At 34.6% G+C, this 20,514-nt stretch overlaps 1 protein-coding gene and 1 long non-coding RNA gene across 4 annotated transcripts; both read right to left on the reverse strand.

Moving 5' to 3' along the window:
* Positions 1–3,189: 3,189 nt before the first annotated feature.
* On the reverse strand, positions 3,190–6,029 carry LOC110671283 (uncharacterized). The gene is made up of 2 exons (XR_002498065.2): positions 5,626–6,029; positions 3,190–3,488 (listed from the first exon to the last, which is right to left on the reverse strand). It is a non-coding gene; the product is annotated as an uncharacterized LOC110671283 (long non-coding RNA).
* A 3,092-nt stretch (positions 6,030–9,121) lies between these two features.
* On the reverse strand, positions 9,122–19,277 carry LOC110671294 (SH3 domain-containing protein 3). 3 transcript variants are annotated; one of them, XM_058136140.1, is made up of 11 exons: positions 18,122–18,250; positions 15,074–15,676; positions 14,437–14,960; positions 12,442–12,511; positions 12,190–12,335; positions 11,682–11,783; positions 11,352–11,549; positions 11,191–11,253; positions 11,002–11,106; positions 10,036–10,110; positions 9,122–9,325 (listed from the first exon to the last, which is right to left on the reverse strand). In XM_058136140.1, the coding sequence occupies exons 3-11, from the start codon at positions 14,557–14,559 to the stop codon at positions 9,206–9,208; spliced, it is 1,002 nt and encodes a 333-aa protein (XP_057992123.1). In that variant the 5' UTR covers positions 14,560–14,960; positions 15,074–15,676; positions 18,122–18,250; the 3' UTR covers positions 9,122–9,205. The 3 variants fall into 3 exon arrangements, with proteins under 3 accessions (XP_057992123.1, XP_021689406.2, XP_057992122.1); XM_021833714.2 differs by lacking the exons at positions 14,437–14,960; positions 15,074–15,676 and adding an exon at positions 19,009–19,277; XM_058136139.1 differs by having other exon boundaries at positions 14,437–15,676.
* Positions 19,278–20,514: the final 1,237 nt, after the last annotated feature.

Consider the following 20,514-nt stretch of genomic DNA (forward strand, 5'->3'; position numbering starts at 1 on the left):
CTTTCATATTTCTTAATTATACTCTACCATCAATAAATCCGTTAATTGCTTTTGTTTTATTCATGTAATTGCTTATGTTTTTCATTTTACACTTAGTTCAGTTTATGAATTAGTATGGGTTATAAATGAAAAAAACTGAAAATATAAATTTTATATTTTTAATAATTTTTCCTTTTAAAACAATTCTAATATTTCCAGGCATTAGTGATTATCAATTTAGATGCTCTCTCCCAGTGGCTTATGTTCATGAGGTAGGAGCCACTAAACACAATCCCACTAGGCATCGAGATATGTAAGACCTGATCGAGACCCTCCTTTCATATCTGATACGCGTCCACCTCTTTTAGTCCCTGTCTTCCGCCTGCAAAAGTTGCTTTCTGAAGAAATTGTGGATCCTGAGTTGGACAAGTTTCATTCTGCTTGCAGACAATAGGGTTTCTTCCAGGCATTAGTGATGATAAATTACGCTCTCCAAGAGGCATGTGTTCATTAGATGACTAAGAAGCCACTAACCCCAGTCCCATCAGGCATCAAGTTTCATTCTACTTGCACTTCCAAGTATTAGTGGTAATCAATTTAGATGCTTATTTAATTAGAGCGGGTTTATATGCAGGCGTTATTTGGTGGAAAAGGTGAAATTAGAGGTTGAAGATTCGTTTATCTTCCAGGGGATGAGAAGAAGAAATATTGTCAACAAGCCGGAGATATTGGAGGGTTTGGGCAAGCCTTTGTTGAGTCTGAGGAGAAGCAGCTAGGGATAATTATACTGTACATGAGGGTTTTTTTAAAATAATGTAAGATAATGGAAAACCTTCCCATGCACTTATTTGGTGAATTAGAGAGTGAGTTTTTACCTCTAAAAACAAGCTTATTACTTTAAAAACCTACATAACTGCAAGAGTGCAGCAGATAAGTTCCCCAAAAATAAAAAATAAAAAAAATTCTGGGAAGCAGCATTTGTTCCCCAATTAGGCTAACCGGCCACAGCGGACTTCTCTTTCTCCACAATTTGTTTTTCTTTTAAGCACATGATCAATCTTCAACTTCATAAATTTCATCTTGAGATTATATGAACATGACCTGGAGATCGTCATGTTAATGTAAATTTGAGAGGAATTTAATCTGATTAATTATGCAAGACATTTTATATTCCAATAAGCAAATATGCAGCAACAAAACAACAAAATTTAGAGGTTGCACCAAAGCAATGCAAAATGCTTTATTTTAAAATTTGTAGTAAGAGGTGAGCAAAGCAGAGCTCCATGATAAACACAAGGCCCATCAATGGCAGCTAATGAACGAAGCAGCGTTGCCATGAATGGCAAAACAGGCTGATCTAGAAGTTCCAGTTCTTTTAAACATGTGATCCTTCACTGATTCACTTGCAAGAGTAAAATTGACTGTTGCTCTAAACTGTCTACTGGCAATTTGAAAGTGCTCCGTTGGTTGGCCTTACCCATGTAAGCGACAAGGGTTGCAGTCCCAGAAAAGATTGGCTAACCATCCTAGTTCCCTTTGAGCCTCCTTGTCGGTGGAAAGCTCATCTGAAAGTTGCAGCTTAATTACAATGATTACCAATACACCATTTATGAGAAATTGGAAACTGAAACAATGCTTCTTTTTGTATGATGAGAAATTTTGAGGATTGCTTCTACGTATTATACAATGAGAAATGTTGAGGATTGCTTCCATGTAAATTTGTTTGGTGTTATTATTGTTAAGGAAAGTACCATTATATTAATTAAAAATAATTAAAATTTATTTTTAGTTAAATTTTTAACTGCATCTAAATATATTTTTTTCTAGAAAGCAGGTCTGAACTTGATCCCAAACAGATTTAATCAAAATATATATGATTCTGTTCATCCTCTAATTTTTCAATGGATTAGACTGTTATTGGCCCTTCTAAGTGCTCATTCATGTATAATCCCAATTAAGCAACACGATCAATGACAGAGCATGCTTTCAAGGAGTTGGTATCATGTGGCAGAATGGGTGATGGTGGTAGCTGAGCTGCAATGACAACAACAGAGATGGTGGGGATCAGGCATTGTTGAAGACTGGATTGACCATTTCCTTTTTCTATGTTTTCTGTTTTGGTTCTCTCTTTTTCTCACCGGTCTCTCTCGGTCTAGTTGAGCCCATCCAGTTTTTCCGTTTGCTTCCCTTGTCTTAGGATAGGGAAGTCGACGTTTTGCCGAATAATTTTACTCTCCGTTTGCTGGGTTTGGGAGTTATGGTTGTTTTGTTGTGTTGTTCTGCTAGAGTTCAAAAAGAGGGCTTTTCTTCCATCTGTGGAGTGACTACGTTTGTGTAAGAGAAACACCACCTGATCATGTCTTAGGCTGTGGGCTTCTGCTTGGTCTGCTGAGTTGTTCTCTTTGGTGTTGGGTCTAGGGGTTTGCTTTGCACATTGAGAGGGCGTTCTTTGCTTTGGCTATTTTACATCTTTGGTATTTGCTTTTACACTACAACTGAGAAAGCCTTCTTAATGGCCTATGGAGTGTCAGAGCTTGTTGGTGGAAAGCAGAGCCAATGCTTTTGGTTGAGTTATTGTGATGGGAAGGGCGACTGTGGATTGCTCCTTATGTTGCTGGCTTTTTGTTGGCTTCATTCCTCTACTCAACATCTCGAATGGTGGCAAGCTCTAGTGGTGATCGGCGGCTTCTTCACTGTTTAATGCTCTTCCTCGTAACCTAGGCTTCTAGGTTGGGTTTAAGTCTGATTTGTGGCTTGGAATTTTTGGTTGGAATTAGTTTGATGTATTTTATTGGACCTGTTACTAACCGTATGTGGGCTTCCTTTGTTCTCCAGTTTTTTCTAGACCCAAGTTATTTTCTCTTGCCCTTATGGGTTTTTAATGCAATATTACTTGTTATTAAAAAAAAAAAAAAAGCATTGTTGATGAATGAAGTGGAAATAACTGATAAAAGTAAAACAATCATATGATTATATAATATTTTATTGGCAACAAGCATTATATTAATTTTCTTTTCTTTTCTTTTTAAACAAGGTTTACATTAAGGGAGAGAAAATGAAGTCCTGTACAAAGTGCAATGCTTTCAATGCATATATTGTGTTCCGCGTCAGTGATTTTGGGCCTCAAGTCCACAAACAGATACAATACTCAAAACTTTTGATGCTTTCTCTTATCATATAATTAAAATATAGCACACAACTACTACTGGATTTTGGGAGGCAGACCAATGCATCATACGATTGGAAGATAGAATATATCAAAGCACAACAAAAGTGAAAAAGATTAAAACATTGTTTGTATCAGCTAAAAATTTCAGAACGCACTAAAAATTTACAGTAACTGTCAATTATTATACATTTACCCTATGCTACACGGACCGATGGCTTCATTCCCTACTCCATATCTCAATTATGTCAATGCATAAATTCGGCAGAACTTAAAAGTAATATTTCATGTTCAAAGTTCACAGGGATGATAATCTTCAACTGCATCAATACTGTCTTTGAACCTAACAAGATGAGGAAAAATAAAGAGTTACGATCTAAACCTACAGTATAGCAAATATAAAATACAAAAATCATTTTTTTTCCAGCAAAAATTATCAAAACCCCAAACACCTGGCATAACCCAAAATGCTTATTACAAAGTTTAAGCTGCAAAAGTGCAAGGTCTCTAGCAGCCATTTAGAACAGTAGATGCCAACATATTTAAACATCTCAAGAAATCTTTTAACCAAAATCCCCACCCTAAAAGAAGACAAACAATGGTGGGGAACTGGGGATTGAGACAAGGAGGGCACAGGCCTCCTTCCAACAACCACAACCACAACCACCACCCCCCTTGCACCTTCACCCTCCACACCGTACCCCTTAGTTAGAGAATTGCCACTGTAGAAAAAAGAACTACTTATATTCACAAGGGAATAGACTTCAAATACTTTTTGGGTAATATTTACTCCATCAGTAAGCTGGATAATATAGATGGAAGCTATCTTGTAGTTTATTTACTCCATCAGAAACACAAGACAAGGCAGGAGGGGCAGATTACTTGCAGTAAGCTGAATGATATTGGAGCCACTAGCAAAGTGTCCATTTCATCAAAAGTTTGTCAGAGTAGGATATTCACACAAGTTTGCTACACAAGAAGCGCACGTTCTGTTTATGAAAGGAAAACCTCTCAGTGAGTTACGAACACACCCAGTTCACAAATGCTGTAATAACTATATGTAATCACATTTCAAGGATTTGATATTTCTAATACTTAACAACATCATCTTCTCAAGTCAGTTCACCCCATACATGAAATGCACAACCAAAAATACAAAAACTCCAATCACATTGACCAGGTCCAGCTAGAAGACCAATTGATTGTAAATGGAGTTATGCAACAACCAGTGACTCTACTTCATCCCATCATCTTGCAAATGAGGGAAACCATTTAAACTCGCAGCCCATAAGAAATAATTGAACTAATTACCAGGTGAAGTGGTAAAAGAAACTATGCAAGTGTATCTCCAGGGCCTTATTATTTGCACACTGGTCACTTGTGCATAAAGCCATAAACCAATAAAATAACAACACAACCATTCATTTCCTTAATATTAATTTGCGTAATAAAACCATTAAGATTCACAGTGCAAATGACTCACCATAAAAAAAAACAAAAAAAATGCAATTCATACACATCTTTACCACTGATGATGCTCCATTTTGGGGCCTACTCTCCTAAATATTAACCAATAATAGTTGTTGCTCATCAATTGGACAAAAGGCCTAGACATGCCGCTTTCAAAAGACTGAACATAACTAGATCTCCATTATTTGTCCTCCTTTTTCACTGCTAAAACCACAATATTGAGAATTGCATAGAGAATGAACTGCCTGGTAAAAAACTTCGCTCTGCATGGACAAAGTTTAAATCTCTTTTTTGGACAACATTTTTTACACATTGTTCAATTCCATACAAAGGCTTGTAAGGGAGTTACTTTCCACATTCACTATAGCAGTAACAATGCAGATTACATATATCTTTTAACTCATATAACCTTCTCTCTACAAACAAAGCATATATAAGATCACCAAAATTGACAGGATAATGAACTTGGTAGAGCCAATTCGCACAAATAACACACACCAAAGTCTCCTGGTCTTTTCAATGTGCCACATGGCAAGTGAAAATAACCTCCTTTCTTCCCTCAAATCAACTATACTTTCATCTAAAATAAAATTATTGGAACAAAAGGATAGAATAGTTCAACGCTAGGAGACGGAGTAACAGCATAACGTCAAATAGCAGTTCTAGTGCATTATCAAAACCTATAGAGCAGAAGGAAGAACCCAAATTACCATGAACCCAGAAAAAACCTTAAAGCCCACCACACAATCAAGAGTCACCAAGCAACAGAAAAATGTAAAATTCAAATAAAAATCAAGAGATTCTTTTAACAAATTAAACAAAGCCCAAATTTTTAACATTTGATAATAAGCCAAAAATAATAGAAGCTCAGACACAAAACACGACGACAGTCGAAAAAAAAAGGGGAGCAAAGAAAAGCCTTCAATTCTGCAGTTTCAAAATCCTAACAAAAAATGGTTGAAGCATAAGCATGTACGCGTAAACGAGACCTGAAGGGAAAAAGAAGTAACCTTTTGGGGAGAAACCAGCTCTCAGGGAACTGCACAAGCATGAGAAGAAGACCATGAAAAGTGAGAGCTTGAAGGTTAATCGAAGCGCACATCTTCAACTGTATGACACCTAGTTGTGTAGAGAAAGGGGGAAAAGAAAAAGGTTCAATCTAAAAGAGAAGGATATGGGCTGAAGGAAAGTGAAGAGGATGGTGGCTTTTGTGGAGATAGAGGTGAGTGGGGTAGGGCTTAAAAATTGCACGACAACCGAGGCTGGCAGTGCAGCGAGGAGGATTTGGGACAATGGGGGGGTGGCTTGGTTGCGTATCCGAGGTGTCTTTCGTTGTCTGTTTGAATATGAAACCCCCCCGCCTTTCTCTTTCTTCTCATTTTATCTTCCTCGCGCGTCTACCTCACGACTTCCTTTTTTTATTCTGCACAAATTATCTTTTTGACCACCACAATTTTTTTTTTATTTACATGATTATTTGTGCTGCTTTACGTATTTAAATTAAATATTTAAAAAGACAAATCATAGTTTTATCGCTAAAGTTTGATAAAAAAATTTTAAAATTCACACGTTTTGTCCTTTATATTTTAATAAATTTATATATTAAATCATGTTATTAGAATCACATTTAAGTGGAAGTTAATTTTAATAAAAAAATAAAATATTTTTTTATTATACTTTTAATAAAGTTTAACAAAATCTACGATACATATATTTTTAAAAATTACCTATTTAATTTTTAATATTTTAAAAAAATCTCATAAATTAGTCCATTCATAAAATTTTAATCCAAAATACTGTTAATTTAAAAAAAAATAAAATGTCCTTCATTTATATATTTTAATATGAAATAAAATAGTTCGCGGGTTTTTATTTATTAACAAAATAATCCTTGATGATAAAATTAAAAATTTTAGTTATTTTAATTTTACAAATTAAAAATTTGTAAATTACATGTTAAATTTTTAACATAAGTAATAGCTAATTTACAAAATAACTATTAATTACAAAATTAATTAATAGGTGAAATTTTACAAAAATAACAAATAAATTATATTTGTGTTTTACATTATATTGTTAAAATGTATTGATGAATTTGTAATTAACAAAAATATAAGGATGTTAAAGTAATTAATTCATACTTTAATCATTATAATTGTTTACAAACTAATCCTTATATGTTTATTAATTATAAAAATATATAGACTTATTTGTAAATAATTATAATATTTAGGGATTGTTTTGTAAAATATATGAATGATTTCATAATTAATCAAAATTTATGAGTACTTTAAAGTAATTAATCTATATTTTTAATAATTATAACTTACAAAAATTAATATGTAGATTTTACTAAATCTCATAAATTAAACTGTTTCCAATAGAAAATATTGTAAAGGGTATTTTAATAATTTTTGTTAAAATTAATAGCTATAGGAGTGTGATTTGAAAGATAAGAACTAATCTATAGGCTTATTAAAATGTCAAGGATTAAATATATGGGTTTTAAAATATATGGACTAATCTGTAAATTTTACTAAAGTTCATGGACTATTTGTAAATTACCTATTTAAAAATAATACTTTGTATTTTTTTATTTATTTTTAACTATTAAATTAGTTAGTGTGGGTAATAAAGAGTGTAGAAACATTCACCATTAATGGATTAATGTTAAACTTAACCTAACTTGATTTAATGGTTAAAAATATAATATCAATCTGACAGAATCAGATTAAAAATCCCAATCCCCAATCTCTTGCCTAACAATAAAAAACAAAATTAATGTTAAGCAAAAAAAAAAAAAAAAAAAAGAAACGAAAGAAAGGTAAAATCAAAACTTCACATCTCTCATCATTTTATTTTAAAATTAAAATTAATTACCATAGAATTCAATGAACGCATAAAAAAATTATTGGAAATAGGATTTTTTTTTTTTTAATTATTTTACTCGAATGTAACTAACTTAGGGTTAAGAAATTGTAACTTGCAATGAAGAATTGAGTGCTGATTGGAGAAAAAGTTGTCATAATGAAAATGGTAAGAAAATTGCATGGTTATTTGGGGTATTTGGATTCATATGGTTAAAGGAAGAGCAGAATGTTTGAAGCTAGAAAGCAATAGGGAACACTGCTTTAGCCTTTAAGGTGACAAAATTAGTGGGTGTTCCCTGTTTTTAACAAGAGTACAAGTGCCTTTCTTGTCATGGATGTTCTGTTAGTGACAAAAATGATACTCGTAGGTCTAACCATTTGAAATTTTGGTCATATGTGTTCCTCATGCATGGGATTTTTGTCAACATTTGTAAAAATGTAGATGCAATCACTTTATCAAAATTTCTTATTTTTAAGCTATCTTAGTAATCCTGAAGCAAGGAATCAATTTCTTATTTAATTTTAATTTTATTTATGAAAAAGCAAGTCAAGTGGCAATTGATGCAGCTGGGAGCATTAGCATCATTTTGTGCTGAGAAGAAGGTGATGGGGTTGTACCAAAAAAAAAAATGTGGTGGTCCTCCTCCTGTACAAAAAAGGAGTTGGCCTTAGCCTTGTTTGTGGTGCTGGTTTTGGCTTCTCATTCTTACACTCTACTGTACAAATGCATTATGTAACAACTAGTTCAGCTCCAGTTGCGCATGAAAAGGTGTTGGAGAAAAATTGTCGCGCATAAAATAAGTGCAAAGATATTATTGAGTGACTTATAAGTGAGAAAGTGTGGGCTCTAACATTAGCTAATTGGTGTACGTAGTTTATTTTAAAGCAAAAAAATGAGTTTGGCTTTTTAAATATCATGTTCTCTCGTATGATTCATTCGCTCAGCTTGAATCTGTCTGCAGATAGTTGATTTGGTGGTTGAGAGTGGGAGTGGAAAATCAACGGTAATTAGCCTTGTAGAGAGATTTCATGATCCCGTTTATGGTCACCTACACGTAGAAAATGTGGAAATCAAGGAGTTCTACTTCAAACTAAGCTGGCTGAGACGACAAATGGGATTAGTAGGCCAAGAACCACTACTCTTCAATGAAACCATCCCTGCAAACAATGCTTATGAACTCATAGGAAAGATTTTGAACCCAAGAAAAACAGCATTCTATTATCTGGCGTGTAGCTGAGATTTGCAGTCATGGAAGGTGAATAGTTTAGTACTCTCTCAATTTCAAGCTTGTCACTACACAGGATATATGAAGTACAACTACAGAGCTCTGCACTTAATATAGCATATATGAAGTACGGTGGCTTATCAAAACGTCAGATAGCAAATAATATGACTCAAACACCATAATGTTAGCCGGTAAGAATTCTAAGAGAATTCATTTGATGATAAATAAGGAAGAGCTTTTATTGAACAAACACATTTTTTAAGCTTCTAAACAAGCAAAAGTTTGACTATTGCACATAAGACTTCCAATATTCAATGAAAGAATATACATTCAAATGAAGTAACGAGCACCAGAAACATGAGAATGCAACAAGCTTCATTCTTTCTAATTTGTTCCTTTTTATAAAAAAAAATTTAAATTCCACTCTGATTTGTAGTAGTACTTTTTGAATTTGGTAGGAAAAAGTTTACTAGCCACCGGGCACTCGTGTAAGACTAGTAAACTTGAGCAGCCCCATTGTTGGTGGGAATTCTCTGGCGCTTCTCCACATATTCTGAAGGGAACCAGCCAGCTTTTCCTTTACTTTCTCCTTCTGACCATCCAGTTGGACTCACCTGGAATTACACAAGAGGCCTCAGAAAAATGCCACAAGCAACTAGAAAGTCGGTAAATTTTGATTTCTCATATATATATATATATATATATATATATATATATATATATATATATATATATTCTTCTCATTTCCCTTTCTCAGCCCACCCTTCTTCACTTCCCTAAAAAGAGAGAAAATTATTCTCTCCCTCCCTTCAATTCCTATTCCTCCACTTTCTCCTCCCAACCTTCTAACTTTTTTCCAGACAGGGGTAGTGATCTTTTTGGGTGGTTGGGGAACATGGGTGTGACAGGTTGCATTTGTGGTTTTATTTCTACTTTCTAGTGATAAGAAGGGTTTGTCTGAACAGAACAGGTGACTTTTCTTTGAGGTTTGATTTGACAGTCATCGACTCAAGTATCAGTCGTACAGAGTGAGAAAGAAAATGAGGGAAGCCGGGAAAAGTGTGGAAAAAAAGATCCAGCCAGGGAAAAATGTCTCCCTTCAAAGCATGTCATGGATATTTCAATGATAAGCTGTCAGCCAAATCATCACCGGAAGGGACGCTTGGCTTTTGGAAAATCATTATATAGCACTATCTCAGTTCACCTTTCTTCCATCCTAATTGAAAGAGCGGATGGCAATTCCAACTGCACAACCTAGATCTACCTATTTGTTAGGAAAATGCTGTCCCTATGAAATTTTACATCTCAAATGAAAGCAGAATACCTTTCGCACAACAACATAATCACCCACGGCCAAGCTCAGCTCCTTCTCTGTTTCTGCAATGAAGGGATGTGTTGCCTGCAAGAGGTAAACAAGACATTTACAATCGTGTTCCAAGTGTCCAAATATGCAGTGTAGAGTATGAAGTGATAATGAGGCATCCTACTATTCGCAAAATTCTGACTTTATACCTAATGCTATCTCCTTTCTGTGCTGATTTCATAGAAGCTGCCACATTTTCTCCTTTAATAATGAAAACTCCATACATTTAAGAAGGATTAGGAATACAAAACATTTAAGGATCAAAGTATTACCTGGTGTATTCTCAATGTATCAAGATGGTAAACTTTCTATCCATAAAAGAGGTATAAGGACTTGGCTTGATTTATTCTTTGAATGAGTAAAACTCCTGTTGCTAAATTTATTTTCTTGTTTTGACCATTAGAACTGGTAATTAAAGCTTTTGAGTCTCTACATTTGACAGTATCACTTTTCGGAAATGCAGCAAGATTTCACGAATCTGTCAGTCTGTCTGAGTTTGAGGACTTTATAAATCTGTCAAGAACCTAACCGGCAATACTGGGGCCCTAAGGACAGCATCCATTTCACTCATCCCATTGCAAAAGCTGAGATCATACAAAAGGTCCAACCTATCCTATAAACATCTGTATCATACCAGTTCAATAAACATGAAGGGTAGTCAGAAATGGGATTATATGGTCAATAATAATAACCCCAATGATGGTAAGAGGCTTTTACATTAGGTGAACAGCTCATTAGTCCAGGATTTCAAGCTAAACTCAAAAAGCTCACCACCAAGCCCCTTGATGCTATTTCACCAAACCATCATCTAGCACTTTATGTAAGCTACATGTTATTATGATATACAAGTTGCAGAAGAACTAAATTCCTTTGAAGAGACTTGCACATCCATCCTTCAAAGTTGAAAGTTAGGAGTTGGAAACTTACTTCGGCCAAGAAGTACATGGTTTTCTCTGAGCCATTCTCTGATGAAATTACAGGAGATGAAATCACTGGAGGAGCAGACTCTTTCCGCTGTTTCTCTGAGACCATCTGACACAAATTCCAGGCCAAGACATAAGGTTATATATTCCTCATATGGATGAAAGTTTCTCCCTGAAAACCACTTGAACTAACCTCAGCTTCAACCTCACTGAGAATGGCAGCAATTCTCAGATGGTAATTCTTTTCTCCTTCAACCTTCAAATATGTGAGCTTAAATGAATATCAATTTTCAAAATAGTTGCAAAGCTTCAGAAGTGGAAAATCATATCAAGAAAATTTAGGTGCATGCATACCATGGCGACAATCCTCTGAAAAGTCAATCTTTGCTGTTGTGCTTCAACAGCAGCCAAAGCAGCTGCAGCTTCTTTACCAAGAACAGCCATGTTTGCTTTTAGTTCTTGCATCTTTGCTTCTGCTGCATGCAGCTTTGCAACATTTTCTGGAATTGGAGATTCTCTCACCCTTGATTGTCTTCTGGAAACCTCTGCTGCCTGTTTGCTTTTAATAGTCCACACAAGTTATGAATTTATTTAGGTAAATGCTATAGCTAGGGAGCATAAAGTGAATTTCCAAGCACAAGGATAATATATTACCAATACATAAGAGTCAAGTTTTCTAATTACCTGTGTCTCTGCTTCCTGTCTCATCCGACTATAACGTTGAGCAAGATGGCGTGCATCTTCCAGAGGAGCACCAGTAATCATTGCTCGCAAGGGATCTAAAACCTGGATCAAAACAATTACATTTGAGGTTCATCTTTAATTGAAGTTCAAACAAATATTATGGCACAGTTTCTATATAACAAACTAATCATTAATACAAAACACAAAGCAAAATTTGTCTTAAAGCAGAAAACAAAAAAGTACGAGCAAAAGTAGAATTAAGGATCAAAGTTATTTTCTAGGTTTGAAGATGAGCCTAATTGGGGCGTTAAAGCAACTTTTCCCACTCAAGAGAAGCTGAACAAAGGAAAACAGTCCACAGTGCTAAGCCAGATTAGTTTGAGATTGAGACTCATTAAATATGTCAAAAGCATAATCACTGGAAAAACAATGATTAAATCCGACTAAGAAGTTATCACCTAAAGAATACAAAACTCAGCCCATCTATGTACAGCGTGAAAAAGTCAACCTGTGAAGATAACAATCGATTCAAGTCTTCTTGCTCTTTCTCCACATGTTTAAGAGCATCACCATAGATGGCTACTGCCTTAGCTAGCACATTATCTTTAGCATTCTCAGTTCCATATCTGCAGCAATCCTCAGACAATTTGGTTCCTATCACAAAAATAAATACTTATGAAGCCCACAACAAATTCATTCTATTCAAGTTTAAATTCCCTTATGATAATAAACTAAGGTCAAAATATTAACTGATTTTCACCTGCTTCAATATGTTTGTACCCAATGGCTGTAAATGTTTCTGCTGCTTTAACAATATCCTTCTGAAAATCCTGAAATGAACAATATCACACACATTTACGAAGTGATAACAAGTAAACTGTGAGAAAATAGAACAGAAAAAGAATATTGAGAATGATTGAAGAGCTTGATTATTCCCTCAAGCCAATGATGTCAATTTATAATCTGTATAGGACAACTAAATAAGAAATACAATCCTAATTAAATACGTAATTATAGCCACGATTCTAGCACCTAAACATATTCACACAATCACTACAGATACACATATCCTAACTATTTATAGTACATATCTTAACACTCCCCCTCAAGCTGGAGCGTACAAATCACATGCTCCAAGCTTGTTACAAATATATTCAATCAGAGAGCCTCTGAGAGATTTTGTCAGGATATCTATTAATTGGTCATTTAAGCTAACAAAACTAGTGGCAATACACCCAGATTCAATCTTTTGTCTGATGAAATGACAATCCACCTCTATATGTTTCATTCTCTCATGAAACACTGGATTAGAGGCAATGTGAAGTGCAACTTGATTGTCACAGATTAGCTGCATTTGTTTAAGTTCCCCATACTTTAACTTTTGAAGAAGTTGTTTCAACCATATAAATTCACAAGTTGCCAAAGCTATAGTTCGATATTCTACTTCTGCACTTGACCTAGCAACCACATCTTGCTTTTTACTTTTTCAAGAAATCAAATTACCTCCAATCATAATGCAATATCCTGAAGTAGACCGTCTGTCTGAAGGAGAACCTGCCTAATCTGCATCAGAGTAACTAATAATCTATTAATGACCCCTATCTTCATATAATAGGCTTTGTCTTGGAGCTCCTTTAATATATTTGAGTATCCGAATAATTGCATCCCAATGACTACTACATGATGCTTGAAGGAACTGACTGACCACACTTACAGCAAATGAGATGTCTGGGCGTGTGATTGTAAGATAATTGAGTTTTCCAACCAATCTCCGGTATCTACCAAGATCCTCCAATAGCTCCCCCTGTCCAGGAACAAGTTTGACATTTGGATCCATAGGAGCATCTGCGTGTCTACAGTCTAACATGCCCGTCTCTGTCAGTATATCCAAAGCATATTTCCTTTGAAAAATAACGATACCTGTCTTGGATTGTGTCACCTCAATCCCCAAGAAATACTTTAGCTTCCCAAGATCTTTAGTCTAAAAATGACTGGACAAGTGTTGTTTGAGTTTTGAGATCCCAACATGATCATTTTCTGTAATAACGTCATCAACATAAACAACGAGATAAATGCACTTATCATGGCCATTATGGTGGAAAAATACTAAATGGTCAGGTTCACTCCAAGACATTTCAAATTGTTGGACTACAGTACTGAACCGTCCAAACCATGCTCTCGGAGATTATTTCAAGCCATATAAAGAACGTCGTAGGCGATACACCAAACCAGACTCTCCCTGAGCAGCAACCAACAAACCCTGGTGGTTGCTCCATATAAACTTCCTCAGCTAGCTTGCCATGTAAAATGGCATTTTTGATATCCAATTGCTGAAGTGGCCAGTGATGGATGGCAACTAAGGAAATAAGAAGGCGAACCGAGGCAATCTTAGCCACAGGAGAGCAGGTATCACTATAATCGAGGCCAAAGATCTGAGTATAGCCCTTTGCAACAAGACCAGCTTTAAGTCTATCAATCTGGCTATCAGGCCCCACCTTGACTGTATAAACCCATCAACAGCCAACAATAGATTTGCCCTTCGGTAGTGACACCAAATCCCAAGTGTCATTGTTATGGAGAGCAGTCATCTCTTCAACCATTGCATTACACCATCCTGGATGTTCCAAAGCTTCTCTAACAGTCTTAGGTACAAATATATTAGACAAAGTGATGACAAAAGCATAGTAGAAAAGAGACAAACGATGATAACTCACAAAATTATAAATAGAATGAGGATTTCGAGACCAACGAATACTTTTTCGGATTGCAATGAGAGGAGTAACATCGTCTGTTGAAGGCAAGACCGGAATAGGTGAAGATGAAGGAGGGCAAGAGTCACCAGGAGCTGGTGTTGTACTTGTATCAAGCAAAGGAGCATCAATGGTGTTAGTGGGAGGATGAGAACGACGTGAGTAGACGTGTAGAAGTGGTGGACTGATTGTGGAGGAAGAGTAGGAACTGGTAAGGCGGTGGAGGAAGAATAGGAACTGGTAAGGCAGTGGGAATAAAAACCTTAGATGCTGTGTTGAAGGAAAAATAGGGAGATGTTTCAAAGAATGTTACATCAGCTAACACAAAGTATTTATTTGTAAGTGGATTGTAGCATTTGTAACCTTTTTGAAGTCTAGAATTTCCCAAAAAGACACATTTTATTGATTTGGACTGAAGTTTGTCTTTGCCAGGAGTGTGATCATGAACAAAACAAATACAACCAAATACACATAGGGACAACTGATGGACATCTTGGTCGGGAAACAAAATGGAATGAGGACTCTGATTCTGCAAAACAGAAGAAGGAATTCTGTTAATTAAGTAACAAGCAGTAAGAATAGCATCTTCTCAAAAACGAAGAGGAACATTATGGTGAATGAGTAAAGTGCAGCTATCTCAACTAGATGACGATTCTTTCGTTCGGCAACCCCATTTTGTTGAGGGGTATAAGCACATGAAGTTTGGTAAGTAATACCCTGAGAAGATAAGAAATGAGTAAAGGGAGTAGACAAATATTCTTTTGCATTGTCACTACGAAGTATTTTAATAGAAACACCAAATTGATTACGTATTTCAGTAGAGAATTTTTGAAATATAAAGAATAATTCAGAATGAGACTTCATTAAAAATAACAAAGTGCAACGAGAATAATCATCAACAAAAGTAAAAAAATAATGAAATCTCAAAGTTGTACTGACACGACTTTGACCCCAAATGTCTGAATGGATAATTTCAAACATGAACTTAGCACTATTATTGACTCGCTTGGGAAAGAAAACACAACTTTGTTTCCCAAGTTGACAGGACTCACATTCAAAAGAAGATAAACTAGAAAGATTAGGAACTCATTTTTGTAATTTGGCAAGACTCGGATGGCCCAGACGATTGTGAAGAAGATCAGCGAAACTGGTAGAGGCAAAAGCAACTCGAGAATTTGAAGTAGAAAGATGGCACAACCCTTGTGACTCACATCCTACTCCAATCATCTTTTCCGTACTCCGGTCCTGCACAACAACAGAGTCAGCTATAAAGGTGAAGAACAATTGAGATTTTTAGTCAATTTACTAATGGAGATTAAATTATATGGGCATTCTAGAGAGAATAAAACTGTGATTAAAGGAATAGATGGAAAGATTTTTACTTCTCCTATGCCCTTAACTAAAATTTGTAAACCATTAACCAAAGTAACTTTAGAAAAAACCAGAGGAGAAACTAGAGATGAGAAAAGACTTTTGTTACCAGATATATGATCAGAAGCACCAGAGTCTAGGATCCATGGACCGGTGAGCGAAGATTGCGTTAGAAAAGCAAAGGAATTACCAGAATGAGCACTGTTAGAAGATTGTTGTTTGACTGTTTGATATTGCAAATACTCCTTGTAATCAGCTCCAGTTAATATGATAGAATCTGACACCTGATCCTTTCAATCAGGTAATGGAAGAATACCATTTTTATCGGATTGAGCCATATGAGCAGTTGATCGGCCCACGTTATTTGACTGAATGGGGCGTGGTGGTCGACCATGAAGGGCCCAACAAGTGTCTCGAGTGTGATTACTCTTATCACAATAAGTGCAATGGAGCCTTTTACCCTTGCCTCTCTGATAAGTACCCTGTCTCGGTTGGTTTCCACTTTGTTCAGCTAAAACTGAAGATTCAATTCCGGAGAAATTATTCCTATTAAGTGAGATGCGTAGAAGCCTAGCAGACACATCCTCTAGAGTAGGAATAACCGGACTAGTTAATACCTGGTCTCTAACAGAATCAAGGTAAGGTCTTAGCCCAATCAATGCCAAAACCATCAAGAACCTGTTCCGTTGTTGCTCAGAAATATTATCAGTACATGGCATGATAGAATTAAATTCATCTTTCAGTGATTCTACCTGTCCCAAATAACTAGACATATCTTGTTGATTTTACTATAGATGAACCATATATAAATACGCTGCACATCATTTGTATATAAGGTTTTCTCCTTAGTCCAGACTTTGCAACAGGTTTTACAAGACTGAAAAATATTAAGTAATTTTGGGTCTAGAGAATGCCATAAGAGACTACATAATTGAGCATCAATCTTAGTCCAATTAGCTCTATTTGTTAAAGCTATATCTATGGCATTTTTAATCAAGTGGTCATCATACCCCTGCCCCATAAACCATAATTCCACTGATGCAGCCAAAGACATATAATTTTGAGTTCCTACTAATTTAACAATAGTAATAGCTGGTGAATTACCAATGGAAGAAAATATGAGTTTGAGAATCTCAGAACCTGTGTTGGATATGGGTGTGAGAATCTCAGAATCTGTGTTGGAGGCTGTATTGGAGGACTCCTCAATCTCAGACATGTTAGTAAGAGAAGCACACTGAAATGTCGCTTAGAAATACGTCAGAAAAGCCTACTGTATGAAGAGGTAGTGACAAAAAAGTGAGAATCGGGTGACGGGATCAGCGTGGTTAAGGCTGATCCTGGGCTTGGCAATCCACTAGGCTAGGCTGTGACAGCCACGGACTCCCAAAAAGTGACCGGAAAAAGAGGAAAAGTTCCTCCCTATGAGGACTTTGTTTCAGATTTCAAATCAGACACACCAAGGGCTCTGATACACCATTTGAGAAAATAGAACAGAAGAAGAATATTGAGAATAACTGAAGAGCTTAATTATTCCCTCAAGCCAATGGTGTCAATTTATAATCTGTACAGGACAACTAAATAGGAAATACAATCCTAATTAAATACGTAATTACAACCACGATTCTAGCACCTAAATATATTCACACAATCACTACAGATACACATATCCTAGCTATTTATGGTACATATCTTAACATAAACATTTGCAAGGAAATGAAACAATTAAAGCATATTCAATATCCAAGAAAGCCAATAAAAGAACTTCATGGAGTTAGTGAACCAAGGACAATTGGACAATGTTCTACAGAATAAGGACTCATATAAATGTAGACCCAATTAACATCAACAAAATCAACGCATGCAGCCTCCATCTAAATAGCATTATCTTATTCCTTAAGCCTCACATGTTGCATTGCAAAGTAAAGCAAGAAATAACCAGTTCAAGGAGCATAACATTTAAATGAATTTTTCCATAACAAAAGCATCCTCTCATCAGTGTTTCCATTCTTTTGAGCAAAATTCTGAAAGGCTAAGCATTAATTTTCACTAATGAAATATCAGCGTCATTTTTTAAAGAGTATAACATATGATTAAAGTAAAAACCGTTCAACCATGTTTCCATTCTTTGAAGAAAAAATTATCAAAGGCTAAGCACTTCCCCTTAAGAATTAATGTTCACTAATGAAATATCACCTTCATTTCTAAAGAAATTATGTGAAATAATAAAACCTGAAGCAGAATCAGCTGCTATATTGGTGAAAGATAACAAAAATAACTTTTATATCAATATTTAATCTCGCGAGGGTAAAACTAACCCACCTTCCCTGCACGAGTCAACCTGTACAATTTCTCCAGCTGTTGATGCCTCTGCATCTCAAGCTCATCAATAACCATAACATCTGAGCTTTCATAACCAGTCCCACTGAACTGTTTTATAACAGCCTGAACCTGAAATCCAAATTATTGAATTAAATGAAGCTATTTTTATAGTAAAAATATATAAATATTCTAGAGTACGCAAAAATAAGAAAACAGTAGCACTGCCCGGTGTTTACTAATTCATTTAATACTTTCAACACATACTTAAACATAAGAATATAAATGTAACATATTAAGCTTCTAAATGATAATCACGCAAAGTGTGTCTCGGCTTGTGGATTCACAAGCTACATGCTTAATCAAAGTAACTTGGAATCAGAATTAATTCATGAAATGAACACCGTCAATGAGCTCAAATCAATAAAATTCCAATTCCATCACACACAGAGAGAGAGAGAGAGAGAGAGAGAGAGAGAGAGAGAGAGAGACCACTGGAAATGCATTCTATATTTAGTACCACGAAGTGTCTAAGCTAGACCAAATTACAAGATATTAGCACTTGTTCTAAAGAAAATCATCTCACTCTCTGTTTCGTTTCCATGTGGAGCTATCATATTTGGCCCAGAGCGTGTACTAAATCACAATTAACTACGATCTTTTAAAATTTTAGCCCATTTTTTGACAAATCCTTAGTTGAGTCCAATTATTTCTCATTCTTTAATAGAAAACCCAAAACAGCAAAAACTAAAGCATGCCCGACAATTTCCACTAATTCCTCTCCCTTTCCTCGCATCTTCCCAGGAACCAAGCATTAATCAAACAAAAAGCATGGACCAAAAGCATGAAAATCAGAGAGTGAAAAGAAAAGGGTATGCAAAAGAATTTACTTGTTGTTGCTTAGCTACTTGTTCTCTTAGCTTGCTGGCTTGTTTCCTTAATGCATCCATTTCTCTGGTTTGTTGCTGTTAATGGTAAACACCCTCTTCAAGATAACAAAACTTGGTCCTTTTCAAGTGGGTTTTATCTGGATTTGGATCAGAGAAGGATTAGATCTGAGATGGGTAAAGAAAGAGATAGAGAGGCTCTTTTCATTCCACAGTTGAAGCAGAGCATTTCTTCCTCTTGCAACCCATCATTGGACCTTGTCATAAAACGGCTGTGTTTTTTTTTATTATTATTATTGTTGAATAATATTTATATGGGCCCAATCGTGGGGCCATTAAAATAGTGGCTTTTCACTGGCCTTGTATGATCGGATGGGCCTAAGACAAAAAAACCAAAAAATAATAAAAGAAATTATTTATTCCTTTTGTGAAAAAGTGAACATTCTTACAAAGGAAATAAAGTTAATTTCATATACTGTCACTTAATTTTAAGAATTAGTTTTTTTTTAATTATAATTTATATCATAAAAATATATAAATTTTAATTTAATATCATTAAAAGTTTCTCTAACTAAATTGTGCATTAAGTATTCTCGTAAGCGGAGCCACGTTAGGGCCAAGGAGCACTGAGGCCCCCTAGAATTTATGAATTTTTTAGGGGTATATTAGTAATTTTTACTAAATTAAAATGAATATATCACTTTTTTTTTTGTCATAGACTTTGATAAGCTAATACTTATTATTTTATACTATTAATGTATAGTTAGTGGACTAAATAGCTCATTTTCTGACCTAGAGATAATCATAGATTATTTTATTTTTTATTTATTTTGTCTCCAATTCTTGTCCTTTTAAGGAGATAAAGTTATTGACTGCTTGTCATTATAATTACATCCTTAATTATATTTTTTTTTAATCAAGAAAAAAAAGTACAACATATATCATAATTATAATCAAATAAAAATATAATTATAAAAATAAAATCTCTTTTTTTAAGGAAAATAAATAAAGTATATACTTGTACACCAAAACGTATGATAGGAGATTAACCATATCTTTTTTAAATTTATATTTTAATATACCAAATAAAATTAATGTTAAATTTATATTTTTATGTTATTAATTATAAAATTAAATTATCAAAGAAAAATTGATCATTAATCTTATTAGTTACATGAAAATCTACTTTACAATATAATAAGTGATGAATTATTATATGATTGTTTGATGAACTACATTAAAAAATATATATTTGTAAGTATTGACAAAAAAATTATTATGATTAATTATATTTCAATTAATCAAAAATAAATGATAATCATTATAATTTACTTATAATATCTTATTAACTTCTTATTATAAATTCTCTTTATCAACTTATATCTATTTCATATATGTTATTTTTATAAATTATATATTTTAATTTGACTCCCTTAAAGGAATTCCTGCATTCGTAATTGAGTATTTTAATAAATATTGATTTGAATAATATCTTAGATGGATTATACA

Source organism: Hevea brasiliensis, chromosome 15, assembly GCF_030052815.1.
Source record: "Hevea brasiliensis isolate MT/VB/25A 57/8 chromosome 15, ASM3005281v1, whole genome shotgun sequence".
Lineage (NCBI taxonomy): Eukaryota > Viridiplantae > Streptophyta > Magnoliopsida > Malpighiales > Euphorbiaceae > Hevea > Hevea brasiliensis.

Bases quoted from the DNA above. Each gene is read 5' to 3' on its own strand.
- LOC110671294 (XM_021833714.2), bottom strand. From the start codon at position 19,068: ATGGATGCATTAAGGAAACAAGCCAGCAAGCTAAGAGAACAAGTAGCT. The intron at 12,336-12,441 runs GTGAAAATCAGT...TTTTTGTGATAG, and splicing joins GTACAAACATATTGAAGCAG to GAACCAAATTGTCTGAGGAT. The intron at 11,550-11,681 runs GTAATTAGAAAA...AAAAGCAAACAG, and splicing joins GACAGGAAGCAGAGACACAG to GCAGCAGAGGTTTCCAGAAG.